The 27139-nt window shown below is 37.8% G+C and overlaps 1 protein-coding gene across 4 annotated transcripts in view; it reads left to right on the forward strand.

Moving 5' to 3' along the window:
* mib2 (MIB E3 ubiquitin protein ligase 2) overlaps window positions 1–19607 on the forward strand; it is a 51033-nt gene extending 31426 nt beyond the window's left edge. For all 4 annotated transcript variants that reach the window (XM_028015831.1, XM_028015841.1, XM_028015820.1 and 1 more), the window contains 9 exons: window positions 285–433; window positions 1108–1264; window positions 2433–2587; window positions 10930–11056; window positions 11178–11438; window positions 14007–14185; window positions 14486–14679; window positions 15558–15623; window positions 15806–19607. In XM_028015831.1, coding sequence (XP_027871632.1) covers window positions 285–433; window positions 1108–1264; window positions 2433–2587; window positions 10930–11056; window positions 11178–11438; window positions 14007–14185; window positions 14486–14679; window positions 15558–15623; window positions 15806–16047 — 1530 coding nt within the window. In that variant the 3' untranslated portion in view covers window positions 16048–19607. The remainder of the gene's footprint in view (window positions 1–284; window positions 434–1107; window positions 1265–2432; window positions 2588–10929; window positions 11057–11177; window positions 11439–14006; window positions 14186–14485; window positions 14680–15557; window positions 15624–15805) is intronic.
* The last annotated feature ends 7532 nt before the right edge of the window (window positions 19608–27139 follow it).

Genomic DNA, 27139 nt, shown 5'->3' on the forward strand with positions numbered 1-27139 from the left:
TTACTTCAAACCCACGTAAAGCACATTGGAGTTTGTTGTTATTAAAGTGAGAAAATGAGGAAAGGTTTAAGGGGGATGAACACTTTCGCTGCTGTGTTTGTTGTGCCCCCTCGGATCCATTCTGCTATGACGCCACTGTCTGGTGGGATTATCTCCCGTCACGTGTATGACGAGCATGGTTGTCCATACGCAGATTATTTCCTGCCAGTGTTTGATCAGCTCTGTTGGTGTGCGCTGCTTCTCTGCTTCGGATGAATCTCCAACTGTGTCTGTGCTCCTGCCAGGTGGATATCAAGAACCAAGGCAAGACGGCTCTGCAGGTCGCCGCTCACCAAGGCCACACAGAGGTGGTGAAGACCCTGCTGCAGGCCAACAGCTCCGTCGAGGTCAAAGATGAAGACGGAGACACAGCTTTACACTACACTGCCTTCGGGTGAGGGCGCATTCATGTTCTTGTGCTGCACTCAGTTGATGAAATGTTTTGATTAGGGCTGCAACGAACAATCATTCTAGTCACCGACTTTTCCGTCGACTGTTCTGATGATTAATCGATTAATCAAATAAAAAAAGTGGGCAGAATTTTTTTTAAACGCGAAAAACATTTTATTGCCTAAAATGCAACAACATAAAATCCCTCTAGTGCGCACGTGATCATTTGTAGCAAAGGATGCATCAGCAGCCAAATAAATGCTTCTGCTATCAACACATGAAAAGCAGTACTGTGTAGGATAAATCTGGTGACTGTTTTTTGGATTAATCAATTAATAATTGGATAGCAAAAGGTCCTTAATATTAGTTTTTTATAACAGAATTTGAACCAGGTGATTCTGAAACTATGACACTTCAGGAGTTCTGGGCAAAACATATTTACAGACAAAGGTTTCTGTTCACCTTTAAAGCAAAAATTTTATATTTCTTGTACAGTTTTAATGGTTTCCCTGAGTATGTTGTTCTTTCAGCAACTGACCGTTTTTGAATCTGTATACTCCAGTTAACAATTAATCGATTGCTAATTTAGTTCACAATTAATTCAGCATTTGATAAAAATGAAGACTTGCCAATCAAAAGAATGTATAATTTACCTGCATTGGTTTTGTTTTGACTCAGTAACCAGGCTGAGATTGCGCGGCTGCTGCTGAGCAAAGGGGCGAATGTCAACGTACTGAACAACTCCATGTGCTCGGCGCTCCACATCGCTGTCAACAAGGGCTTCACTGACGTGGTGCGAGTGCTGACTGAACATGCGGCTGACGTCAATCTCCAGGTGAGCGGGTGCAGAGTGCTTACCTCTCCAGTGTTAACCACAATATGTTGTACTATACATGCACGCCCTGAAAAGAACAACAAAAAAAAACACCCTAATTAAGCTTGTCACAATTAATCAATTTATCACATAATACATTAAAATGAGCTCAATAATTTCTACTCTGACAATTAATATTTTATTTCATCATAATCCATTTTATTTATGGTTTTGGTTATTTGTGGTTTTTATTTACATCTTACTTATTTTTGGCTTTATTTTGTTTATTTGAAATGTCTTCAAGTTCTAGTAGTTCTTTACAAAATCAAAGTCCATTATTATGCCATTATCATTATATTGCTTGAAAATGGTCTCAAACCAACAATATTATCATTTGTCACAATCATTACTGGGACAATTTATTGTCCAGCAAAAAATTTTATTGTGACATGCCCAACTCTAATGGATATTTTTTTCTTTTAAAGCTCTTTTTTTTGTCTTTTTCTTTTTTTTGTGCTACTTTTGGTTGTTGTTTCTACTTTGACTTGTTAAAATAGTGACAGGATTGTTGAAATATCTTGGGAAGAAATTCAAAATCTTGTACCATCAGACATCGTAGTCATGGATACAGGGGTCCTACACTGTCTGGACAAATTTTAGATATAGATTACGCATTTTCCGACCGACCATGGATGAATTAATCTGCCCTCCGTCGTTCATCCATTTTTAGTCTTTATCTCCTTCCTTTAGAATTCCGTAGAAATGAAAAAAATTGTTGGAACTCTGTATGAATATTTATTTATAGTTTTCCTGACCCGGTGTTACTGTCTCATTAAGATAATTTATTTGTTTGAATAGATTTTTTTCAGATGGCCTAACATGCCTGCAGCCTGGCCCTGATTTGACTAAGTAACTCAGTTTATTCTGCTTGAATGATGTGGCTACTCAGCTAAAAACATGTCAGCCTGGAGTGTGTTTGTGTTTTATCTGTGACAAATGTGCATATGGTCTATTTCTCCGTCTGCTTTTGCACTGACTTGGAAGAATGTTTCATGGAAGGCATTCAGAGGTCTTCAGACTAAAACAAACGTTTGCTTTTAATTATCGTTGAAAAGCATCCAGGTTCAGTTTTCTTTTAACTTATGCAACATCTTTTCTTATTGTGCTGCCTGTCAACTTACTCTGTTAGGATTCATACGGGGACACGCCGCTCCATGATGCCATTGCTAAGGATTTCCGCAGCATCATTGAGATCCTGGTCGTAGTGCCCAACATTGACTTCACCCAGCAGAACCACAGAGGCTTCAACCTGCTTCACCACGCCGCCCTCAAAGGAAACAAATTGTAAGTGGGAATCATGTCCAAAGATTAAACTTTGAAATCGCTGAGCAATGAAAATCGGGCGATATCAAAGCTAATCAGTTTAAGCAGCAGTCCCTTTGAGGTAAAAAACAAATAATAGTGTAGTGTAATTTCTATATGTCGAGTCCCTTCCATCTATCCTTTCTATTAGAAAAATGCAGAGTAATTTTTATGTAGCTACACTTTTCACATTGTTCTGTATCCTGCTCTTTTGCAGCATCTCATTAGAATGAATGTATCTCATTTTTGGAAAGGATGTGTTTTTTTTTTCTGTGTGTGTGAATCTCTCCTGTGAGTTCAAATGAGGATCCCAAGGTCAATTCTCAAAGCTATCTGTTACAGAGAGCTTGCAGAGCGCTCGTCCCCCACACAGTTGTTGCTGCTGTCAGCAGGCTGGGAGTCGATATCTCTCAGAAATGCAGCAATCTGTATTTTTTTGTCTCTCTATGCACACACACACTTGTACTCAAACTTGTTCCCAGACTATATGCAGTAACTTCATTGTTTGGGGGCAAATTAGATAAAACATTCCAGGAATCCAAACAAGCTCTCATCAGTCTCAGAGAACGTTTCACAGGAAGGACAAGCTCACTGTTTACTTTTCTGACATCAATATATATTGTAAATACCAGGGATAGTGCAGTGAAAAGTATTTGTCGCCTTTCTTCTTCATCTTCTGTTTTTTTGTCTTTTTTTTTGACAACTTGCTGTAGTTAACAGAGTCATAAATTCTGCTTTGTGCAAGAACATTCTGAAGGAGAATATCTATCTATCAACTCAAGGTTGTTGAGTGGCCTAGTCAACGTCTGGACTTAAGTATTACGATGCTGTGGCATGACCTTGAGCAAGCTTTTGTTTCTAATGGCTGAAAATTCTTCAATGTAGCAGAGTTGTTATTTAATCAAAATAATTTAAGACGAACAAGTAAAAACAGAAGATGAAAAGGTTCATAGCATTAATGCAGGTGTCTCCAAAGTGCGGGCAGAGGGTCATTTATGCCCCCAGGACTGATTTAGTGTTGCCCCTCCAGCTGCAATTCAAGAATGATACAAATTTGATCCATTCAGCACAGGTGCTTCATACAGATGGAGGCTTTTAATAAGAATGAAGTTGTTACTGACATCATTTTCTTTCAACTGAAAAAGTTAAGTGTGGTACAAAATATTTGTCTTGTTATAATAAGTAGAGTCATGTTCAAGACTTTTACGGAAAAGCCAACTTTGCTGTACCCTAATCAGGTTTTATGTAATTTATTAAACTTATACAACCATTTTTGAAAGAGAGTTAACTAAACCCTAAACCCTCATGAGAATAAAGTTACTTTATTGATGCAAAACGTTTTTAAAAAGCTAGATGCCTTTCTTGTAATGCACCAAATGTACAAAATCCTTTTTAAATTTTTTAATTTACAATGAAGAACTACTTAATTTGTTTTTGGCTTGCTAGCATTTTTGATTCAACAATTTTGACCCAAGTGACAAAAATTTTGGACATGCCTGGCATGTTGCTTGCAATAAAACATCAATTTTACATTAATCAAACTTTATTTCATATTTTAGCTTTTAATGTAAATTTTTTCTTCTTCCATTTTAGTAAAAGAACAAATCAAAACCTTCAATATCTCATTTTTGTGTCCAAAAGAGTTTGTTTGATGTTCAGTTCAAGATCAGATGGTTTAAATTTCATCAACTGAAAGACATTAAAAGGAGCATAATGAGCGACATTTTTCTGCTTCTTAATGAGGCTTCTGCTGCCGGGTCTGCAAGAGTGAACACAGCTCACTTTTTCTACCAGAAACCTTCACACTAACTGTATTTTGAATAATCATCTGAAGAGCTGCAGAACACTAGCAAAAGTAAGCAACCATATTGAAAAGTTATGTGCCATTTTGCTACATAAAATACCTAGTTGTAGTTTGTTGACATCTGCTGGTTTGGTTTAGTTTCTTAATGATTTTAGTTCTTTAGCTCCTAAAACAGCCTTCTGCAGCAGTTTGCAACAAGTGTCATCAGATGCATGCTAGTAGAGAATCTAAGATACTTAAATAATTAGCTCATATTAATACAACCCATTAAGATCTTCATGATATGTATATTGCGATATTGATAAATTATGATATATTTTGCAGCCTCAATCTGACACCAAAAATTTCCAGACAAAAGAGACACCATGGAAGTCTCTATTTTTCATATCTGCTCTCATAGCAACCAGCCCTCACTTCATATGTGTGTGTGTACGTGTGTGTGTGTGTACGTGCATGTGTGTGTGTGTGTGTGTGACTACTGCTGTTGTACAAAACAATAAACAAGGTACCTGAATGTTCTTCTCCCTGTGGTTAGTCACACAAGATAACGCCATCCCTTCTTGTCCCCGTTGCTTAAAAGCTTGTCCCTGAAAGGTGCAATTAGTGTATCTTATTTGTGTGAGGTGTGTATCGCAGCTTTCTCTGTAAACATGCCAATTAGGGGCAAAGTGAATTCCTGTAATTTTAGCGCAGCTGATAATTTATTAGATTTAGAGAAATCTAGTGAAACATGCTACTTTCATAGTAAAAATGAATGATATCAACAAGTTATGAAAGATGGGGAAAGCCATTTTCTTTATACTTGAGAAAATTCATTTCTTTAAGCTTGCCTATATTTCTTTACGCTTGGCTACATGTGACCAGTGTCTCACACTTCCACCAAGTGTCTTTGATACTGGTCACATATAGGTCACATATGATACTGGTCACATATAGGCTCCTTAGTCCGTTTGTCTGGCACAGAGTGTAAATCTCAATCACAAACTGGGCATGACACTGACCAGGCAGGAAGAGACTTAGTGGATTACTCAGAGTGTGTTTTCACAATGACAAAACAAAAATAGAATTGGAATAAACATTGCAATGTTTAAAGAAAACTGTAAAGTGAAATGAAATATAAAAATAGAAAATGTGAATCTCTACTTCAGTTGAAAGCCAAATAAACATGGTGGGTTTTGAAACGTGCCCTACTGTCTATTGTTCATATAGATTGGTGAACTATTCCATCATTTATAGTACTTATAAACAGATGTACAGTAGCTTCTGAAAGTCAAACCTGTGAAAAGAACCTAAAAATACAGGAAGTCAGTTTAGTAAGGTCAACAGTTGAGTGATAAGCCTCTACTTATAGTTCCTGTTTATATTCAAATGGCAGAATATTTTATCTTTTGCAAGCAATGAAGTAATGACTGATCTAAGTTGACATAGATCAGTCATTTTCAACACTTTCAGATTAGTCATCTGAAAGTGTTGACATGAAAGCATGGATACTTCCTTCAGTGTCTTCATGCGGTAAAGCAAGGCTTTACACTGGCAAAAGGTGAAATCTGGAAAAGAGCTAGCTTTGACACCTGAATTGGTTTGCTTTATGAATTTAAAGGAGCCACCAAGAAACACAGTATATCAAGATTCTTAACCAAAGACCGATTATACGAAGTAAATAGTTAAAGTAGGTTATTTGGAAAGTTCCCTCTCCCAATGGACACAATTTCTCATTTTTTTTAATCATTGAAATTAAGGAAATTTAGCAGATGGATTGAGGTGACATGTGCAAAGCTTTGTATTTTGTACCTACAAATCCAAAGGTTGTGGGATAGATTAGAAATCTTCGATTAGTTAAGACTTAGAGACTGGTATTGGTCAGTTTTCTGCAAAAGAAGCCTTTTTTCATACTTAATAATCTGGGAAAGCTTGTGTGAAAACTGTATAGTTTTTAAGCATTTAACATTTAGCAAAGCTACAGAACTTATTTTTTATGTTGCCTATATCTATCTATCGATCGATCGATCTATCGATCTATCTATCTATCTATCTATCGATCGATCTATCTATCGATCGATCTTTCTGATTTCGATCGAACAATATATATATATATATATATATGTATATATATATACAGTATATATATATACAGTATATATATATATATATATATATATATATATATATATATATATATATATTATTTATTTATAAAAACTATATAACTATATATATATATATAAATATACTGTATATCACAATTAGTCTGAGTATCATTAGCAAGCATAAACATCAGTCTCTGTCAGTGCTTCTTGTAGGTAGTTCATATTTCCAAATACAGGCTGTCTTATTACAAATGGTAAAAGGAGAGTGAGGGGAAAAAGCAAAGCAATTTTGTAGGCAATAAGTTCAGCCTTTCTGTTTCTAGGTACATTTTCTTCTTAACTATTTTGATGTTGGTAGTGATAGTGTGACAGATAACTATCGGTGGTAGTTACTGTGACCTAAGAGTGTTTAGCTGTAGTGCGTTCACTGATTAAAAAAAAAAAAACAAGTCAGATTTTTGCCTTTCCAAATGGCTGAAAATCGTCTGATTCTTGTTATCAGGCTATTTCTTTGAACGCCCCTGATTACTTTTTCCCCCTATTTTATCTATCTTTATTTCTCTTTACTCCTGTCACATTCTTCATGCATACCGCCTTGTCAAATCTGACCTAGTTAAAAAGATACGGACCCTCCTGATTGTTCTAAAAATATAATTTCCGTTCAGATCTGTACAGGAGAGTTACATGTGCACAAAATAAAAGACACAACTTGCAAGTGAGCAAGAACAGTGCAGGAGAATTGGGACCTCTGCAGGCAATTCTTTAATTAATGTTCAGTCTGCTCTGGCACGAGTCGTGTGTTCAGGTCTCTGAGTTCAGGCTGCAGTCTTCAGCATTCATTCAGCCTGACACCAGCTGCTTCACGCTATGAAGAGAGACATGATTTACAGTGTTCAGGAATGACTCTCTTTACTAGTTCATTCATGTATCATCAAACGTCCTTCACTGCACTTACACTGACACACGTGTGTGTGTGTGTGTGTGTGTGTGTGTGTATACATTACATTTAAAGGTCAAGGCTCATTCAGTTTAAGTGATTTGTCTTTGTTAGGTTAGCTAACTGTGTTTTTTTTTTAATTCTTCAGTGTTTCTGCTCAGTTTGGAAAGAGTCATAAAACATAGGTTTGTAACAAAATCAAACTTGATAACTCTTAGACCTTGTACACACGTAGCCAACAGAATATCTCCGCCGTGTCATTTAAAAACTAATATTGTGCACACAGAATCCGTTTCAGAAAAGTTTTCATCCACATGAACCCACTAAAATAAAGAGGTGTTTTAAACATGCCTGACCCATAGGGGGCGGTGTGGTGCAAAGCTAAAATCTACGTCAGCTACTCTGATTGCTTCAAAACAACCACAGCTTCCTGTTAGGAATTAAACATGGCGCCAGGAGGTTTATTTTTTTTAAATAGCGTGTTAGAATACAAAATTGATCAAACGTAACACAATGTTGATTGAGAATTACATCAAATTAAGTATGGGGATATGCTGACGCATTATTTGCGGCAGACTTTAATGAGCGCCACCCTAAATTTCAGTTTAGTACACAAGCAAACACCAATTCAGAGTTTTCTCAAATCTCCGCTGGTCTGAGTTTTTATAAATAATACATTTTAGTAATATTGAAAGTTTTGTGTGAATTAGTCATTTGTTTTTATGGTGAGCTGTAGTCATGGCTACAGGGTTCCTAACTTGGTCTAGAACAGTTTAGGACATACAACGCATATTTTCCAGATCTGTCTCGATTGAGTCATCCATAGAGTGATTGGTTCAATTTTGCAAGTTCCATATTTAAACCCAGTAGAAAAAAACTGCCATCATTTGTACAGTGATCTTTTATATCTGCTCTTTAATATATTGACCTAAAAGGACTAGGAAAAACATGTGATTCACACTTAACCCCACACTTACCCCAAACTAAAACAATCTGTTAATCTGTTGATGTTTTGTCTTGCACAGATAAATTGAGGGTTGTTTCCAAATTCATAAACTGAAGTTATTTCAGAGAGCAGCTGTGAACATCTGTTTTTTGTGACAGAAAGACAAAAATGGATTGTTTATCAGTCTATGTATTTTGTTTGAGGAAATGGAAAAAGACAGCTATGTGCCAAGTTCACAGGGAGGCCTGGGAAAGTGAAGGAACAAGGCATGTTGCCAGATATCTTCTGAAGACACAAATGGGTTAGATAATGGGTTAACGGTTTATACTGGAGAAGAGATGCCGCTCTGGTTTGACTTCATGACGTTTCTCCCTTTTGTAACTTTACTTTTCTCTCTTTATCACTCCTTTTTCCATCTACTGTCAAATATTTTCATAGCATGACAGTCAGGATTAATAATTTCACATAATATATTATATACACAAAATAAGTTTAGTTTAAACGTGAGTCTGAATGGACTCACTTCACTCAGAACTATTTGCATTTTGAATTTATTTTGCTTTCACTGAGCTTTGATCACATACCAAAACGTCTCAAAATTCATTCATGGTCAACTACGTAGGTCTTAATGTGAAAGCAGAGAACTGAGGATGAGTTGGTACAGACAGGAGTGGCCACATTAAATAAAAAAACCTGAGCAGTTTAATCTTTTGACTGTGACGTGGAAAGCAGGAACTGCTGTATAAGAGGCTCAGTCAGCGCTTGGACCACCAGCTTACAGATCTGCAATGCAGGTAGCTGTGACCTCTGGCAATGTCTTCTTTGGATGCCTTTAAATCACACAGGCAATCCAAGTCACATCTGACTGACTCTGCTACAAACGGGTTCAGCCCACACCTCCAAATGCATTCGCAGTGAGCAACTAATGAATAAGGAGTTGTTATAATCGATTAATCATGTTAGTAAAAGCTGTTTCTACAGAGGTCTTAGTACATCAGCCGATGCTCTCCGCCCTTCTCCTCGTTATTCTTCGCTTTTGAAACAACGGACGGCAGGGTCGTCTGTCAGCGTGTGTGCCATCAGTGTTTCCACACAGTAAAATCCTGCAGAGGCAAGCAGTAAATTAAACCCAACTTCCTCCAGAAGTTTTGGTTCATGTCACACTAATGCCTCTGTGGTGATTTGCCAGCTTCCTGGGCGCTTGCTAAGGCTGTCGGCTTCAATTTCACATTTCATAAAGCCCACTCAGGCAGAGAGGAGAGGGTATTCAAACGGCGCAGCCCAGACTTGCACTGCATAAACTGCAAACAAAGTTGCGATGGTCTCATTTCACTGACTGAGGCCTCATTACGCTCTGCAATTAAACAGACTGATATTCAGCTTAATGCGCCGCAACCTGACTAATCCTGATGGATGGCAAACAGGAAGGTTAATATTTGGGACTTTGTCTCGAGTCATGTTGAAGAGCACACTTTCTGCTCAGATTGTCTTGTTTGCAGCTTTTGAACCAGCTGCTGTTCTGTTCAGATGTCAGGAACTTCGACTTATAATAATGAGGGCTTCTTGTTATGAAAACTATGCGCTTTGTAAACGAATAATGAAACGTACACAACGGTGCTTTTGTGAAGAAAAAAAAACAAAACAAAACAACAACTCCATGTTGAATCAAATGTATGAAAAAAGGTCACAAAATAAAGAAAATTCACCTTAAACTTCTCCTCTTCACAACAGTAAATGTCAGTGTATTTTATTGGGATTTTCAATGATGCATTCAAGCAGAAACTAATATTTCATTTTGTAGTGAAGGGAAAATTATACATAGTCCTTCAAAGTGTTGACTAGAGATTGGTAGTAACTAGTTACATTTACTCAGTTACATTTTGTTGAGTAATTTTTTGAAAAAAAAACAAACTATTAGGGTTATTTTTAGTGCGCTGTGTTTTTTTTAACTTTTATTTGAGTAATTTCATTATGAAGTACCGCTACTCTACCGCTGACCACTGTGAGTAGCCTTACTGAATAATGAACAAGCTTGTTTTAGCCAAAAATTTTACCAGACCTGCACACCTGCAGTTTTTGTTAGTTTCATATGTTTAGTATTGAAAGAAATTTGGAAAAAAAGTTCATTTTGCCTGATTTTGTAACTATGTTATTTATATATATTATTTTCATTTTAATCTTTAAAATATCAAAATGTCCACATAACTTCATTCTTTTGTTCGTCTGATTTATATAATTGATATTACATAAATATAAAATAATTGCTCTTTTTATCAGTAATCAGTACTTGAGTTGCCTTTTTACCAAATACTTTTTTGGTACTTTGGCTACTTTTTACTTTTACTTCAGTAAAACTATGTTGAATTACCTGAAGTAGTGCTTCTCTTATTTGAGTACAATTTTTGGGTACTCTGCTGTTGCTTTAATACATACAAATCTGACAGACATGTCGTGTTTTCTGGGTTTTTCCTCTGCCAGCTTACGAATAGTTTCTGAATGGGTATAATCTGAGTTGTGACTGGTCAAGTTGTCTGTTCATTTTGTCTTCAGGGCCACAGAAAAGATCCTGGCCCGAGCTCGACAGCTGGTGGACGTTAAAAAGGAAGACGGCTTCTCTGCCCTTCATCTGGCTGCTCTCAACAACCACAGAGACGTTGCCGAGGTCCTCATCAAGGAGGTGAGCCAGAAATAAGAGCTCCAGTGTCGCCTCTTTAGTATTCATTTTTATTTATTCATTTAAATCCACATTTGATGTAAAAAAAAAAAAAAAGCACTTCATTCGTCTTGTTTCTTGTTAGGGGCGCTGTGATGTCAATATCCGCAACAACCGAAACCAGTCACCGCTGCAGCTGTCCGTCACACAGGGCCACACGGACCTGGTGCAGCTGCTGGTGGACGAGGGCGCCGATGTCAACATGGAGGACGAGGACGGTGACACGGCGATGCATGTGGCCCTGCTTCGCCCGCAGCTGGCCAACGTCATGCTCACCCCGTCAGCAGGGGGCAGCAGCACGGAGGAGGGCAGCGAGGGCTGCTCGTCCACGTCGCTCTATTGCAGGGTGAGGGCCGATGGGGAATCTAAACATGGAGGGTGGGCTTATTAAATGATAGATTACTGTTACTTTCTACTTGGAATTACAAAGGCATTGTTGGACAGAAACTCATCCAAAGGCCTCAAATCACAAAGTTCAAAGTGCAAGTTGCACTGGGAGATTATTTCACTTATAATTTGTTCTTTTTCATCAATATTTAGGATGTAGATTATATTTTTAAAGCGTCATGGTGCTAGTAGAACTAATGCGCAAGTCTAGAAAATATCAGTTGCTCTGCATTGTAGGTGTACCAATATTTTTTATGCCATTAAGAAGTGTTATTGGTAAATTCTGGATTAAAGATAACACATTTGCTTTAAAAAATACAATTAAAATAAAAATTCTTTTTTCGCTATGTCTACTTTCAGCTACGAGAAGATGATGGCTATGCGAGCACAGAAATTCATATTTTACATTCCTTGTTTATTGTTGACAAGGAATTGTTGACTTAAAACAAGCTCCTTCAAAATTATTTGCTTAAAAATGACATGTCAGTTAGTTTCGTCTTATTTTAAATTTACTTAAATATTTGCCCTAGAAACTACACCAAATAAACTTAGTAATATTTTGTGTTTTTGAAGTGTAATACCTGAATCTATCTAAATAAACAAAATGACCAAGTATGTAGTTAAGAACTTGAAGTGACAGTTACAAAACAAAGAGGTAAAAATAAATAAATAACCCCTATATAAGTCAACATAAGCTAAATAAAGTAATAAAGACCTAACCAGACGTTGCTGATCTACTCTAAAATAGAAACATCTAATTCTTGTAGCCTTAAAGAGATAAATATAGTCTCCAAGTGAGATTAAAAAAAAAAGACGCTCTGGGAAACATATAAGAAACTCAGTGAGGCAACAGACCTTAACCAATCAATGTTACAGTGTATGCTTAGTCTCCTGGGATATGTTTAGGACGAAGCTGTTAGTTGGGTTCCAGGTAAACAGCAGGATGAAAGGTGAAAGAAGGTAAAATGGGGATTTATGTGGCTGAGCTTGGAACAGATTTATCTGAGGAAAAAGGACCTCAGTTCATTGTGCAAGCAGGTCGCAAGAACCCAGATTAACTTAAGAGACAGTAATAAAGTTAGAGTGCAGAGAAGTGGAGCTAAATATAACCTGAGTAATGTGTTATAGTTTCAGTGTTTAATAAAAGTAAAAATATGGGTACAGAACATAAAAGATTCACTTTCTTGAAGTAAAGATGATGTCACGGACAGCTCTGTTGTTTTAAAGGTTGTATTTGTACGAGATCCACAGCGTTATTGGGAATAAATTTAGAGGGAAATTCAAGAATGGAAATAAGCCAAGATGAAGCTTTAGTTAGGAGGTCTGTGGTGCTTACTGAGCTGTTTCCATTATGGAAGACTAGAAATACTCTGATCAATTTTGTGGACAATTTCTGATCTCCCATTTTCTTTTTCCTTTGAAGCTTTGATCTACAAATTCCAGTGTTAGTTGACTCAGATTTCTCTTTACAAACTTTAGCGTGAGAATTTATAAGAATAGTAATAAAATATATTCTGTAGGGTCATCACTGATTAATTAAATTAGAACCAGAAGTAATTTTACAGTGTTTGCGTGTGAGCATTAGCTGTGAAACAGGGTTTTACTAGAACAAATATGATGTAGTTAGCATTTTGTCTGTGCCATGCTACCAATTAGCATGGCTAGTAGTAATAGAACGGTCGGATGCTAAAATCAGCTAACTTTTCATCTTCTTCTCTCAATAACAGCATCCACCTAGAGGGGTGATATTTGTTCGATGTAGTTGTCTTTATTTATGGTGTGTTCACTGATCGGAAAAAAATAGATTTTTGGGTTTACGACTAGCCTGGTCGGTGATTAGTGTTGATCATCCATTTGCGGTCAATAGCCGACTCATCTGTGTCTAAAGTGTGCTTTATAAGTATGGAGTCAGTTTGATGTTTGGTAGAATTGTGCAGACCAGAACTGCACTGTCATCAAAATGTTTGTCCCTTTTGTATTTCAGAGGCATCAACGCAACCCTTTGTCAAACTCTATTATTTTTTCTTAGAAAAAAACCTTCTGTTGTTCCCCTGATGTGAAACATTTCACACAAGCTCTGTCCCATTACATGGTGTAAATATTTCATGATTTAAAAGAACATCCTCACCGCTCCAGATCACTGCTAACACTGCAGCTCCTCTCAGCATCATGGGCTTTGAGCCAACACACACACACACACACACCAACCCACCCATACACAGCCATGAAGGTGGCTAGACTTGAGTGCTCGGGGCTGTTTTGGCCACCGTCAGCAGATGAGTTGTCCTGGGAGTTCTTCTGTGCTGATTAGATGTGGGTTTATGTAGCGTCTAAATCTGGATGACTCTCATTGAACTTCTTACACTTCTCTTATGCTCAATTCTCCTGCATCTTTGACTTTTGTTTTTAGAATTTCCTCTTGGAATAACACAATCTCATTTATAATGGTTTTATCATAATGGTTTTAGCTCAGACTTTCCGTCCTCCTTCTCCTTATCCTCTCGTCTTCCTCCTTCTGTGTCCACAGCTGAATGCCTCGGGTCTCCTGGGGAACACCGAGCTGAACGTCGCCATGGCGATTGCTTGTTTTCTGGCCCAGGAAGGTGCTGACATCAGCTACGCCAACCACAAGGGCAAGAGTCCTCTGGACTTGGTGGGAGACAGCACCATGATGCAGCTTATTAAGAACTTTTCTGAGAAGCACAGGTACGTGTTCAGAAAACTGGCATAGAAGTCAGCTATGATTACAGGGCAACGACGAGGTTATTTTGGTTTGAGTATAAAATTAACAATACCCCCCCCCCAAAAAAAATTACATTTTCATTGGATAGCAAGAAGCAGAAACATTGTACAAGACAGGCTAGGAATGAAATGTAGCTCATAAAGAAAATTTTTTATGACAACAAATCCATGTGAGAGTTTGATTTAGATAAAAAGCTGTAGTTTTTTTATGTTGACGTGTTAGCCATTTCAGAGGAGCTCTTATGGCTGTCTGTTGTCGTTCAGGTTGCAGCGCCTGCAGGCCATCACATGTGGGCAGGGCCTGAGCAGCGCGAGCCTGCGGCGGGTCCACACAACGCCCAACACCATGACCAACCTGGTTTTTCCCACACCGGCCGGTCCCAGTGAATGCCTCATCTGTTCTGAGCTGGCTCTGCTGGTTCTGTTCTGCCCCTGCCAGCACAGCGTGGCCTGTGAAGGTACGTCTGCAAGCTGAGGTGGTGAGGGGTGTCGGGAGGAGTGTCTTCTATGTATTCCAGATTGACTGCGGATCCTTAAAAAGCCATAAATCTATGTATCTACTATTAAGGCCTTAAAATTTACCTTAAATTTGTTAATCACGTGTCTTAAGTTTTGTCTCGGCAGAATTATTTAATTGTATATTCTATGTGTATGTTTATTTTTCTCATGGGATTTTTCTGGCAGGCAAAAGGTTGAGTCACACAGACATCTTCACGCTGGCTAGCTAGCTTTTTTTTTTTTTTTTTTTGCATCTATGATGGGTAAATATAAATTTATGGCCAGAGAAAGTTTGTACATTTCTGTGGAGATAGAGATAGATATGTCACAATAACACATTTTGCTGGACGATAAGTTGTCCCAGCAGTTATTGCAATAAATGATAATGTTGTTTTGAGACAGTTTTCAATTAATATAAAGTAATATAATGATAATGGCATAAAAAAATGCAAGAAGACATTCTCAAAGATCAATAAACTTTCAATTTTAATGAACATTTAACTGGAACACCTTTTAAATATCCAAAATTAAATAAACAAAACAACAGAAACAACAAATAAAATGACCTATGAAGCCTCTGAAAACAAAATTGTACTTTAATAAAAGGGTTAGTTGAGACTCATCCTGTTTTTGGTAGAAAGAGAGAAAAAACAGAAAATAATAAATCATGCAAATGGAAATTATGGAGCTGGTTTTAATTTATTATGGTATTAACTGATTTACTGTTTACTGCCACAGGCCTGTAGGATCTTTCATAATGGTCATAAAAAGTCTTAAGTTTGAGTTGGTGAAACCTGTAGAAACCCTGTAGTCAGTAACACTAGTTTTGTCTTAACAGAATGTGCACATCGCATGAAGAAATGCATCAAATGTCAGGTCACAATAACCAAGAAAATACGGCAAGGTAAGAGGAGATTAGAAACTTTTATTTTCTGGTGTGTGGAACGTTTCGGAGCTAGCTTTTGTCCATTCCTGGAATGGAGTGGCAACAAACAGCCGACCAGTCTCATCTTGCACAATAATACTGCAACTACACGTAAAACTCTGGATTAAAACTGGGCATTGTCAATGATTTTGACTCCGCAGACCAAACCGAGGTGGACTGCAGCCCCGGCACCGAGAACTCTGAGCAGCACAACCTGCTGGAGCAGCTGCAGTCCCGCTACAGGCAGATGGAGGAGCGCATCACCTGCCCCATCTGCATCGACAACCACATCAAGCTGGTCTTCCAGTGTGGCCACGCCTCCTGCATCGACTGCAGCGCCGCGCTCAAGACCTGCCCCATCTGCAGGCAGACCATCCGGGAGCGGATCCAGTTGTTTGTCTGAGCTCCAGGTTTGTGTCCTCCTGGGTCCGCCGGCCCACAGACCCCAGAGACGGACCCCGGGAAGGGCTGCGGAGCTGCGCCGCTCTCGTGCCCTCTAGCCTCTGGCCGCCGCACCTCACCAGCGGCGGTCAAACATTCGTTCGACTTTTTTTCTAAAGAGACGCTGCTGTAGATCGCTCAGAGTTTGCCGTTACATTTTGGGTTCATTTCCATCTGGAACAGCGGAGGAACATTGCTTTAATTTAAATTCCTGCTGCAGGACAGGCTCTGAGGAATCGCACGAGGCAGAGTGGACGTGGCGCCTCCCTCCATTTTGAATCCTCTTGATTGATAAAGGAGCAACTGAGGGGGTCCTCCTCGTGTTTCCTGTTGTACTTTGTCCGACCCTTCTGCTGCTTTAAGTGGATGTCTGTTACCCATCATCCTCTGTGGTTTTCTGGCCTCTTTTGTTTACATGTCTGCACAGAGATCGGTTGTTGTCCTGGCGCTCCTTGGCCCGTGAAGTACATCGCTCTCATTTACATCCATCTCTTAATTCTCAATGTAAGGCTCTGCAGAGAGAGGGTATAGCTGAAAGCTCTCTATGCAGACCCCAAAACACTTCTGTCTATATGCAAAGGGAGACAGACACTATATATGCATGAGTTTATGCATATTATCCAGCTGAAAACGACTTGTTTTGTCACAGATAAACTAGGGTTTTGTCTTACTCTAGGGTTACGCTTGTGGTTGCCAATGTACCTTTGACTACAAAGTTTTATTTATGTGTGAAAGGTGTTTTGTCTTGTTTATCTTTGTGTTTTGTCTCTACTGAGGTTTAACCCAAGCCTACGTCTGCTACTCAGGGTATTGCATCTTGGAAGCACTTGGACTATCCATAAATGTTTTAGGAGCCCTTTCCCAGACTCTCTCACCAACACCATTACAGTGCGTTGTATCGATTTGTTCTGGTGGATCACCAAGAGGAGGAAATGTAACAAAAACAAATAGATTTTGGCATTAATGACTAAAATAAACACAAAACGTGTCATTCTCAGTTGAAATGTGGACGGTTGTGGAGCAGATTCTGCGAAAAGACTTCAATTTCCCTTCAAAACATACAAAATGAAGAAGTGAGAAGGTGCAAACTCTTCCTAATGAAAAAAAAAAAAAAAAAACTGGATCCAAATCTGGATTAACATGGATTATCTTTTTAGTCTGAAGCATCTCAAGTTTCCTTTTCACAAATTATACTAGAAATCTCATATTGACACACATTCTCTCTGGTTCACAAGAAAATAGGCCTCACTCATTATGACAGTTGAAATTAATATCAGTTCTTCATGTTTTTGTTATTTCTGCTTCATACTTATGATGAGTTAAGCTGATCATAAGCGCAGCACTGAGGGTCTGCAGGCGGCCAGCAGCTGCTCCACTCACCGTTATTAGGCTACTAGCATTATGCTGCATAAATGTGAAAAATTGAGAAAGTTATATGAGCTTTTCATGAGTTATTTCATAATCTGTTGACCTTATTCAGCTCCAAAAATATAAAATATATAAAATACTGAGGAGGAACCTCATAAGCTGTTACCCTGGCTGATGACCTCTGATCTGTAAAAATCACGACTTGTGATAGAGCGTCTTTTATTGATTCTATTCAACATTTTTAACCAAGAAAATCTTTTTTATAGAGAACAAAGCATCTGTTTTGTCACTTTTGGCAACAACTGTGCTGATTAGGGCAACAAGATTTATAGAATGATGGTTTTTATTTCTGCTTTTTGTTTTAGTTGTTTTTTTTTTTTTTTTTATCCAGGAGCAGTTTGAGTAACTCTGCTCTTTTAGTGAAATTGGCTCAGGTCAGTTTGGGGTCATTTCTGTGTCTGACCGCTCAGCTATATGCTTTGACAATACCTCTCCAAGTCTGTGAATGTGAGCCCCTTGGACCTTGCAGATGAGCGAGTTTGGTTTTTATTTTCTGTGGGAATCTTGATGGTCACACAGCCAGCAGCACTGATGATGACACTCCCGTCATCATCAGGCCTCATGGTAAAACAGTCTAGACAGTAGGAATTACTGCAGATGCAATGAGTGCAGACCAACTACGAAGGCGGTTTGAAATGCGTCATAGCATGTATTTAGGGTTGTTTCCATGTGGTTGGGTTGTCCAGGATGGGTGCTGGTGCCAGGTGTTGTCCAAACATCCCCAATCAATATAAGAAGGTTCCACACAACTTCATGTCTGATTGTGTTGGTCTGCTCCTTAGGGTTTTTCACTGGATTCCCCCTATTTAAAGAGGCTCATGCTTTGTTTTTATTTGTTTTTTTGTTAGTTTTTATCAGGTGTATCGTGCAATGTGTAATCACACACACAAACACACAGTCTGTGTGTTTCTGTCTAAGGTTCACATCTTGTCTTACCAGTGGAGTATTTCAGAAGCAAGCCGCCCCGTTTTTCCTCCTCTGGAGTTCTGGATTGTACATCAGCTTCGTCGTTTTATTAAAATTTTTTTTTTTTTTTTTTTGTATGTTGTGTTTTCTTTGAAGGGCTTATGCATATATAACAACGACAACAACAACAAATCTAGTCTAATTTTAATTGAATCTTTTTTCTTATTTTTTATCTGGAACTTCCAGAGACAGGAGGGGTTTTTAATGTCCTCAGTGTCTCCCCGACGGTGGGAGAGACAATGTTAAAGATGTACATTTGAATGTTGGTAGGGGAGATAATGTATCCTGTCTCACGCTGCCTTTTTTTTAATATGTGAAGAAAAACAAAAACGTCTAAAGAAAAAAAAAAAAAGAGCTAGGATATCCTTGTGGTTTATGATGAGGAAATGACTTTTACATCAGTGCCAAATCGCATGAGGTTGTGCATGAACATGAACATGAACATGAACCTGAACATGCACGCCCGTTACTACACAGATGCACTCTTCTACCCCAACCCCCCCTCAACGTCAGACGGGGGGCAGATTATTCTAGCGGTGTGTTACAAAGCGAAACAAAGCATAGCGTCGGGTTCGACTCCGGATCGGACGTATTCTTTCTCTCTCTCTGTTTGTGGTGTTAGCCTTCTAGCTTCAGCAGTCACACGCTGAACCTCTACGACAGAAGACGCTACTCTCATTCCCAAAACGTGAGCCGTTCTGAGCTTTTTACAACTATATATGTACTTATATAATATATATATATATATATATATATTTATATTTTGTGAGACATTATCAATCAAGGGACATGTTTCTTATAGAAGTTTCAGTATTTAAAGATTGTCCTTTGGTGTTCTGAGTTGATGGGTTTACAGGCGAGGCAATAATGTTTAAGAGAAAAAAATGTGTGAAATTGTTTTAATTTCCTTTCCTCCTTTTTAAGGAGTCTTGCTGTGAGCGCGGCGAAACGGTTTCTGTACAAAAGTTCTTAATTAAAGCAGCAAAATGTTACTGTCTGTGTTTGTACAGTTCGACTCTCGGAGTTCTGATGTTGGCCTTACTGTCCATTCCTCCTCTGTTGATGGTTCTTTTTCAGTTGAATTCTGTACAAAAATATTTTGCAATAAATATGGAACTGTTTTTTAAAGACTGGATCATTTGTTTTATTACAGAAACAGCATTTAACTGAAAGAATCGGGTTTTAAAGCTATTTTATGAGATATTTTGTCAGTTTTGAAGATGAATTAGAATTCAGTTTGCCCAGAAACGTGTGACTAACGACCAATATGTTGACTTTCTGATTTAAGCTGGAGCTGAACAGAAAAAAAAAAAAAAAATCCATTCTTTTCTTTTTTACCAATCAAGTGTGAGTTAGTTTAAAATTTTTGATTGATGGGTATACCTCTAACCAGAATACATATTACTTTTTGTTTCCTTCATAAGTCCTTATTTTAAAGTTTGTTTTTATGAACGAACCTCTTTGAGGCAACAGTAACTTACTTATTTTAAATTGATGGGTTATTGTTGTAACGAAAGCTGTGCGACGCGCCTTTATTTGAAATTCTACTTTTAGTTTGTTGTTTCAGAAACTTCTTTGTGTCTGAAATGAAAATCTTCTACATGTTCCTGAAATGATGGTTCAGTTTTTCAATGAGAAATTGCATGTCTGACAAAAATAATGGGTTGTCCTCTTTTTGATTTATTATCTGGCTGTAAATGTCATAAATACATAAGAATATTTATGACCAGCGTTATGAGGTAGATTTACAATGTTTGATTATTGCTGTTCTCGGCCACCAGAAGGGTTGAAGAAAGTGGTGGGAATGCAGATGTTTCCTGTGATTTGTTCATTTTCTTTCTATTTTCTATATGAACTTTGGTTCTTATGCATTTGGCAGCTTAACTGTAACAGTGAGCTGGAGCAGCTACAGGGCAGCCACTAAACATCCACTGAAACGTGACGTAAGCTGGCAAGTGGCCTCGAACTCACTGTCATTTCAGACTTGTGTTAGTGTGTCAGAATGTGTTTGAAAGTGCTATATTTAGTCAACTCTTTCCTGATTTGTTTTAAGTTTGTGATCCTGTTCCATTCCAGAGGGATTTTTTTTTGTTTCTTTTAAATGAGACACGTTTCCTGATCCCTTTTCTTCTTTTTCTTAGGAGTAGACAAAGATTTTTTGTCTACCCCTAAGACATTTACTCCTTTTTCATTTACACCTCAGGTGCAAGATGCTCTCAACAACAGACTGATAGATCTTCAGCATCTTGCTGCAAACCTTGAATGATCTTAGCTTCCTCACAAAGTCCCGTCTGCTCTGTCTCTTCTTTGTACGGCTTCACAGTTGCATCTCCAGTCCAGGCTGTTGTCCAGGCGAACACTGAGATATTTATATTCCTCAACCACCTTCACTTCTCCCATGATGAAAATATGGTTTGTCCTGACCTTGTTCCTCCAGAAATATTGCTTCATACCTTCGAAATCTTTCTAACAGCTTCATATTTATTTATAAATTGTCATGTTGCTTATTATATGTGGAGGTAATGATTGCTACCATCGCCCTAATTCCATTACTTTGTGTTCTGTATTATTTTAACTTTTTTTTTAACATTAAAAAAAATGTTTTCTGATTTTATTTCGTTCACTTGTTAACACAGGAGAAACCCAGTAGGGGAGAGCTCCACCTAGTGGTGGATAAAAATACTAAGAATGAACTGACACTTCCTGTTGTGTGGATCTAAATAACAAACCAACAATCTACATTCTCCTTAATTAGTTTAAAACATTTTACATTTCTTTCCCTGTCTTATTGTTATTACCAATCAGCTATCTGTGTTGTTTATATTTTTTTTAAATCTCTAAATTAAATGACGACAGGGGCATGTTGTCTCCTACAGAGGGCGCACTTGTTTACAGAACCGAAGCCATATTATGACGCGAGCTTCAACCTGACAACCCTGCATTTATCTCCCATCAGCAAAACGTTCAAATAGCTAAAAACTACACGCCGTTTCCTCAGTTTAAACATTTTATATTTTTACAATTTGAACTTTTTTTATTTTTTACTGTAAATAAAGCAGTTGTGTCAAACTGCGTATCATGCAGTACTGTGAAATGGTATTTGTCCCCTTAAATATGTATTGATATTTTTTTCCCTTGCACTTGAAGGTTTTAGGTCATGAAATAAATTTTAATAACGGATAAAAATATCTTGAGTGAAAACAAAAAGCATTTTCAAAATTATGATTTCATTTCTTTAGGGGAAAATAAACTATCCAAACCAACCTGCCCCTAAGTGAAATAGTAATTGCCCTCCTTATTAAATAATGAATTAATTGTGATTAAACAACTATTAACAACAATTATTTAGAGAACTGAGAACTGTTTCACAAGCCGACCCCAGACCTGATTAATGCAGTTGTTGCCATTGACGATTGTTAAATCTGACACAATTACTTATTAGATTCTGGGTCAATTACTTTTTCAGGTTTGTTTGAATAGCTTCAACACCCGTAAATATTTAAATCATGATTTGAAAACAGCTTTTTATTCTAATGTTAATCCAATACTTGTTTGACGATTCGAAAAATGTAAGTGTGACAAAAAAGCAAAAACAGACTAAATATATTTGGGATCAGGCTCTTTAGCACTCCACCATGCAAGGTTCTACAACAGTATCCACATAATTACAATGAAAAAACCAGAACAACTTAAAGTGGTTAAACAACAGCTTTTACACTAAAAGCTGCGAAAACGAAAATGCTGAATTTTCTACCTGTATCTGTTAACAGGTTTGTGCTGATTGATGCCCACATTTGGATGATTTTTAAATCTCCACACTGTTTTTTGTAGAAACACGTCTCTGAGTGACTTTTAGATCTTGACTCACCGCTGCATAACTAAAAGTAATTCATGTTTTTGTGTTGAAGGATGTTGCTAGAAGGTCCAAACAAGTACCACTTTAAAAGTAGCTCATTTGATTGATCATGGACACAACTTCTCCATTTGGTAGTGATTTTTTTTAGCAGTTATTCAAGCCTTGCTGCCTGTTCTGGGTGTTTGGTCAGATGTTCCTGTTCCCTTATGGGAAAAATCACCTGCATGAATAGAAATACAAGAAGAGGAAATCATTTCATTAGGTGGTTCCAGGCTAGAACAGAACTGAAAAAAACCACAAGCCTAGCTTTTGTTTAAAGCTCCTGTTTTAGATAGATGTGTCTCAGAGGGTTTGACCAGTGAAATGTATTTATTTAACAACTCTCAGTAAAATAAGAGGCGCGCTCAGTCAGATTCTCTACAGGCGACAGAACCAGTGTGATAGAGAGGCCAGTTTTTCAATATAACTAATCAGATGCAGCAGCAGGCATGAGTTACATGTCAGTTTTCTGAATCACGGCTGAATAAATCAGTTTCTTGACACATTTCTGTTTGCCTGATTTCACCAGGGTTGGTCTTGAGAAGGTTTGTCATTATTTTCACAGGCTACAATTTTGAACTAAGCAATGACCCCACCAAACTTTAGTGAGGTTTCAAGGTTTTAAAGCTCAAACGCTGGCATTGGCCTTTCTGTGTGCTCAGTGCGTTCTCTCTCAAGGTACACTGGCTTCCTCTGACCGTTAGCTTATGTGCTCTTACTCTACAGGGCTTTTTTTTTTAATCCTTTCATGTCTCTCCACTGAAAGGGTTAAAAAGTGTAGAAAACTGATGTATTATTTACTTAATCTCTCAAGGCGATGGGCATTCAATCCACACTTTAGTACCCTAAACATTTGGGGGCGTTGAAAACCTAACCAAGCAGTCCAGGTCAAACCCGTGACCCAATTTTGTTTTGCTGAGCCCACCCTGGGTCAGTTCATGTGTAACATTGGGTTGGATCAACAAAATAACCTAAAGTCATCCGTTTTTAAAACACTGGGCTAAAATTCGAGGCTTTAGCCTAAAGATCCCATCAAAATTGAACTGAACCAAAGGTGTAAGATGTAAAATTTCGGTAATGTGCAAAACTTCTTGACCACTTTAAAACATTAATAGACAATTTCATGTGGATGGCTCCTTCTTTTACTTTTTAATTGCACATGTTTCCAGTTTAAATGGAAAGCAAAGTTGTCTTTTTTTTTTTTTTTAACAAAGCTGTGTTTCTGTGTTATTGGTTGACTAAATATGTCATCCTTAAAAGTGCAATTAATAAAATTTTTTCTTTTGCAATTACCACATTACTTTGGTTAAAGGGTGGCGCCTCCCCTCTGGGTGAAGGGATGCAGTCTCAGTGACCGGTCTAAACGTTTGGACGGGTTGTACTGAAAGTTGTGAATTTCCCTTTGGGATTAATAAAGTATATTAATTCCTTCATTTGTTTTTGTAATGGTGGAGAAAAGTGCCAGTAAGCATTTCTAAGGTTACCCGTCGATGCTTCCTCCCATTCCAGTTGTTCAGTTGTTGGCAGGTTTCATGCTGGCCGGGACACCAGTCAGAGCTGTTGTGGTGGTGCTGTGACAGAACAGGTTGAGCTACAGTCAGTTTTTTTTAGTTTTTTTTTTAAACGTCCTCATTGACCTCTGAAAGTCTCTGTGTTGCTCCTGGAAAGTCTTCAGATTCTCTGGATTGTTTACTGAAAATGCATATCAGAATAAAACTGTGGATTTGATTTATTTAAGTTCCATTGTGTTAGAAAAACAGATAATTAAATCAAGTACTCAAGTTTTCTGTTAATCGTTGAGCTGTCAGTTTTGCTCCTCAGCCTCTCGTTTGCTCCTGTAGCAGCACTTTAGCTGGAACTGTTACACGAAAAATCAAGCATGGCAGCTTTCAACAACCACGGATTTTTTTTCTTTTCTTTTCAGGAACAGCAAATTCCAGCTAAATGACACAGGAAACACAGTAGCTTCTCCTCTGTCCTCCCACAGCCCAACAACATGGATAATTAACCTTGCATAAAATTATATCAAGAAGGAAAATACAACAGATGGTGACAGATGTGGCGTCTTGTTGAATTTATGATAATTACAGACATTTAGGAAGACAGGACAAGTAGAGCATCTACTTTAATAAGAGATGCACTAAAGACTAAATTACTCCAACTTTGGACTTGGAAAAAAAAAGGTTTATGCATTTAGAGTTCAAGACATAAGTCAGCTGTTTAAATCCAGACAAGACTCAGATCTCTGTGTTTGGATCTTAGCACAACACAAGCAAGCAGTCACTTACACTGGATGGCATAGATGAAGCATATATTTATATATATGAAGCATGATTTTTGCCTTTAAAAAAAACCCCAAACTCTTAATGTATTCATAAACTGAATGAGCTTCACAATGATTTCCAATGAAGTTTAAAATGAAAATTCATAAATCTTCAACTTTACCTCGTCTCATTTTGTCCTCTGTTAAACAGAATATAATTGGTCTATTCAGTAGCATAGAAATGAAATGAAATGAGTTTGGAGTAGCAAGAAAATTGCATACCTATTTGTACTGTTCATGATGTGGCCCTTATGATACTGTATATATAATGGGATAAATGGTGTAAACTTTAGCTGGTTTTTTTAAAAGTTAAATTGTGTAAAACGTTCAGCTTGTGTCAGCTCACAGTTTTTAACTTTTTGCCAGGATTTTACTATCCTGGCAGAGTGTTTTCTGTTCCTATCACTCAATTTACCATGTTGATCTGAAAGTTCACACAGCTATTGCTGTATTCAGACAGCAGACAAATGCAACTAAATATAATTTTCCTGCCCAGACGTGACCCAAGTCTGACTTTTTGTATGCCGGCCTGAGCGGCCCAATTCCAGTCTTTGAAGCAACAATGAATTAAATTGTGAAGAGAAACGTTTCTAGATGTTTTCATGGAAACCAAGACGTGGGGGACTGTCGGCGGCTTTGGGTCCAACGTCCGGACTCCGCCGGATGAAACCCGGTGTTTGCACTGTCACTAAACACGTGTTATCCCATCAACGGGTCGCGCTGAATCGACTGCGTCTCCGTCCCAATACAAACAACAACAAGCTCATCACCAGCAGCCAAACAGTTGCTGTGAATTTGCTAATGCGGCATGCGTTGCTGCGTTATTTAGTTGCCAGGAATGGTTGCTGTCGTGTAGGGAAGCAGACTGTTCCCTAGGCGATTGTCAAGCTTTACAAAGCTCCTGTAGGGTAGCTGAGTGTAAGACATGAAAGTTTCTTTATGATTATGAAAAACTCAGATTTGACATGTCTGTCTCATTCATATTATGAGTGAGATGAAGAGGGAAGAGGAGGAACAGAGGTCTTCAATAAAGTCCATTCTATTCTATTGTCAACAGCTTCAAGCTCAGTTTCTGTCAATCATCACACTGCTGACCATAAAACTTTCTCCAGTTAATGTGAGACACATAAATATTAACATGTGTTGTATTATATTTACCACAAATTTAAAATGTGAATAATAACAGTATAATAGGGAATATAATTTTGTTTACCTTCACTGTAACAAATGGCTGTAAAAACTACAGCATGAAAATACAGTAAGGTGGCTGGGTTTTGAAAATACAGCTCTTTACTGTGATCTGAAATGCGTAAGGAAAGTATATGGGACGTGATTGGACCGCTGGGTCATGTGCGGAAATTTACAGCTGTACTGTAAATTTTAAATGTACAGCTGCATTGTGGGATATTTACCGGCTGGAGGCGAACTTTAACAGGCTAGAGTCATTGTTGGCGGGGCCGATTTTCACCGTTTAAGTACTTTTTAAAAGTTCTACTACAGGAATACAATAATTTTATTATTATAAAAATGTGATGAAATCACGATAACCATGTACTATAAATACTGTTATATATTCTTTTATGCTATTATAATATAAATTACAGTAAAACTGTATTAAAATTACAGTAAGGTTACTGTAAAAAAATTTACAGTAAGGTTACTGTAAAAAATTTACAGTAAGGTTGCTGTAAAACAAATTACAGTATGGGACTACAGTTAGGTTACTGCACTGTTTTTAGTATAAACATTACAGTAACTGGCTGGAAAACCTGCTGCCAGGAAGTTACTGGGAATTCTACAGTGACTTTTTGAACAGTGTACAATATTCCTATAAGCCTCTCCGGTGGCATCGGTATGCTGCACTGTTTCCTATAATGTTCATTCCAAGGACTTACAAGGATGTGGGTCCCTTGGCTGGAAACCGTTTTGGTTCCATACCCATTAGAGAAGAATTGTTTTACTAATCCAAATGGCCTTCTTCCTAAAATGATGGCCCAAGTTTTTTTTGCCAAAAGATATTTTACATTGTAGCTCCAAAGTGACAACACTAGCACGGCTATCCTTTATTAAATGCCAAAACTATAGAAATAAAAGACAAAAGCTTTTGACATAGATACATTTACAGACAGTCACTTCGGAGGTCTATAACAGATTAATTCTTCATCGTCCCACTCTAAATTAAAATATTGAGTAATTAAAACACCATAACCAATAAATTTACAAAATATTACAAACATAACTACAGAATACCTTGACAGCTACAGGAGACAAGAAGCTGCTACACGTAGCTCTGTTCCAGGTTTCTGCTCCTTCTCTGTTTATTCAAGTCTCGCAGCCTTTCGCAAATCTCGCGATAACCTTCAACAAAAAAAATAGTTTGACCCGAAATAAAATACAATCATTTTACACAAATCTTAAAACGTGAACCAAACAACTTAAAAT

The sequence above is a fragment of the Xiphophorus couchianus genome, chromosome 1, assembly GCF_001444195.1.
Source record: "Xiphophorus couchianus chromosome 1, X_couchianus-1.0, whole genome shotgun sequence".
Classification (NCBI taxonomy): Eukaryota; Metazoa; Chordata; class Actinopteri; order Cyprinodontiformes; family Poeciliidae; genus Xiphophorus; species Xiphophorus couchianus.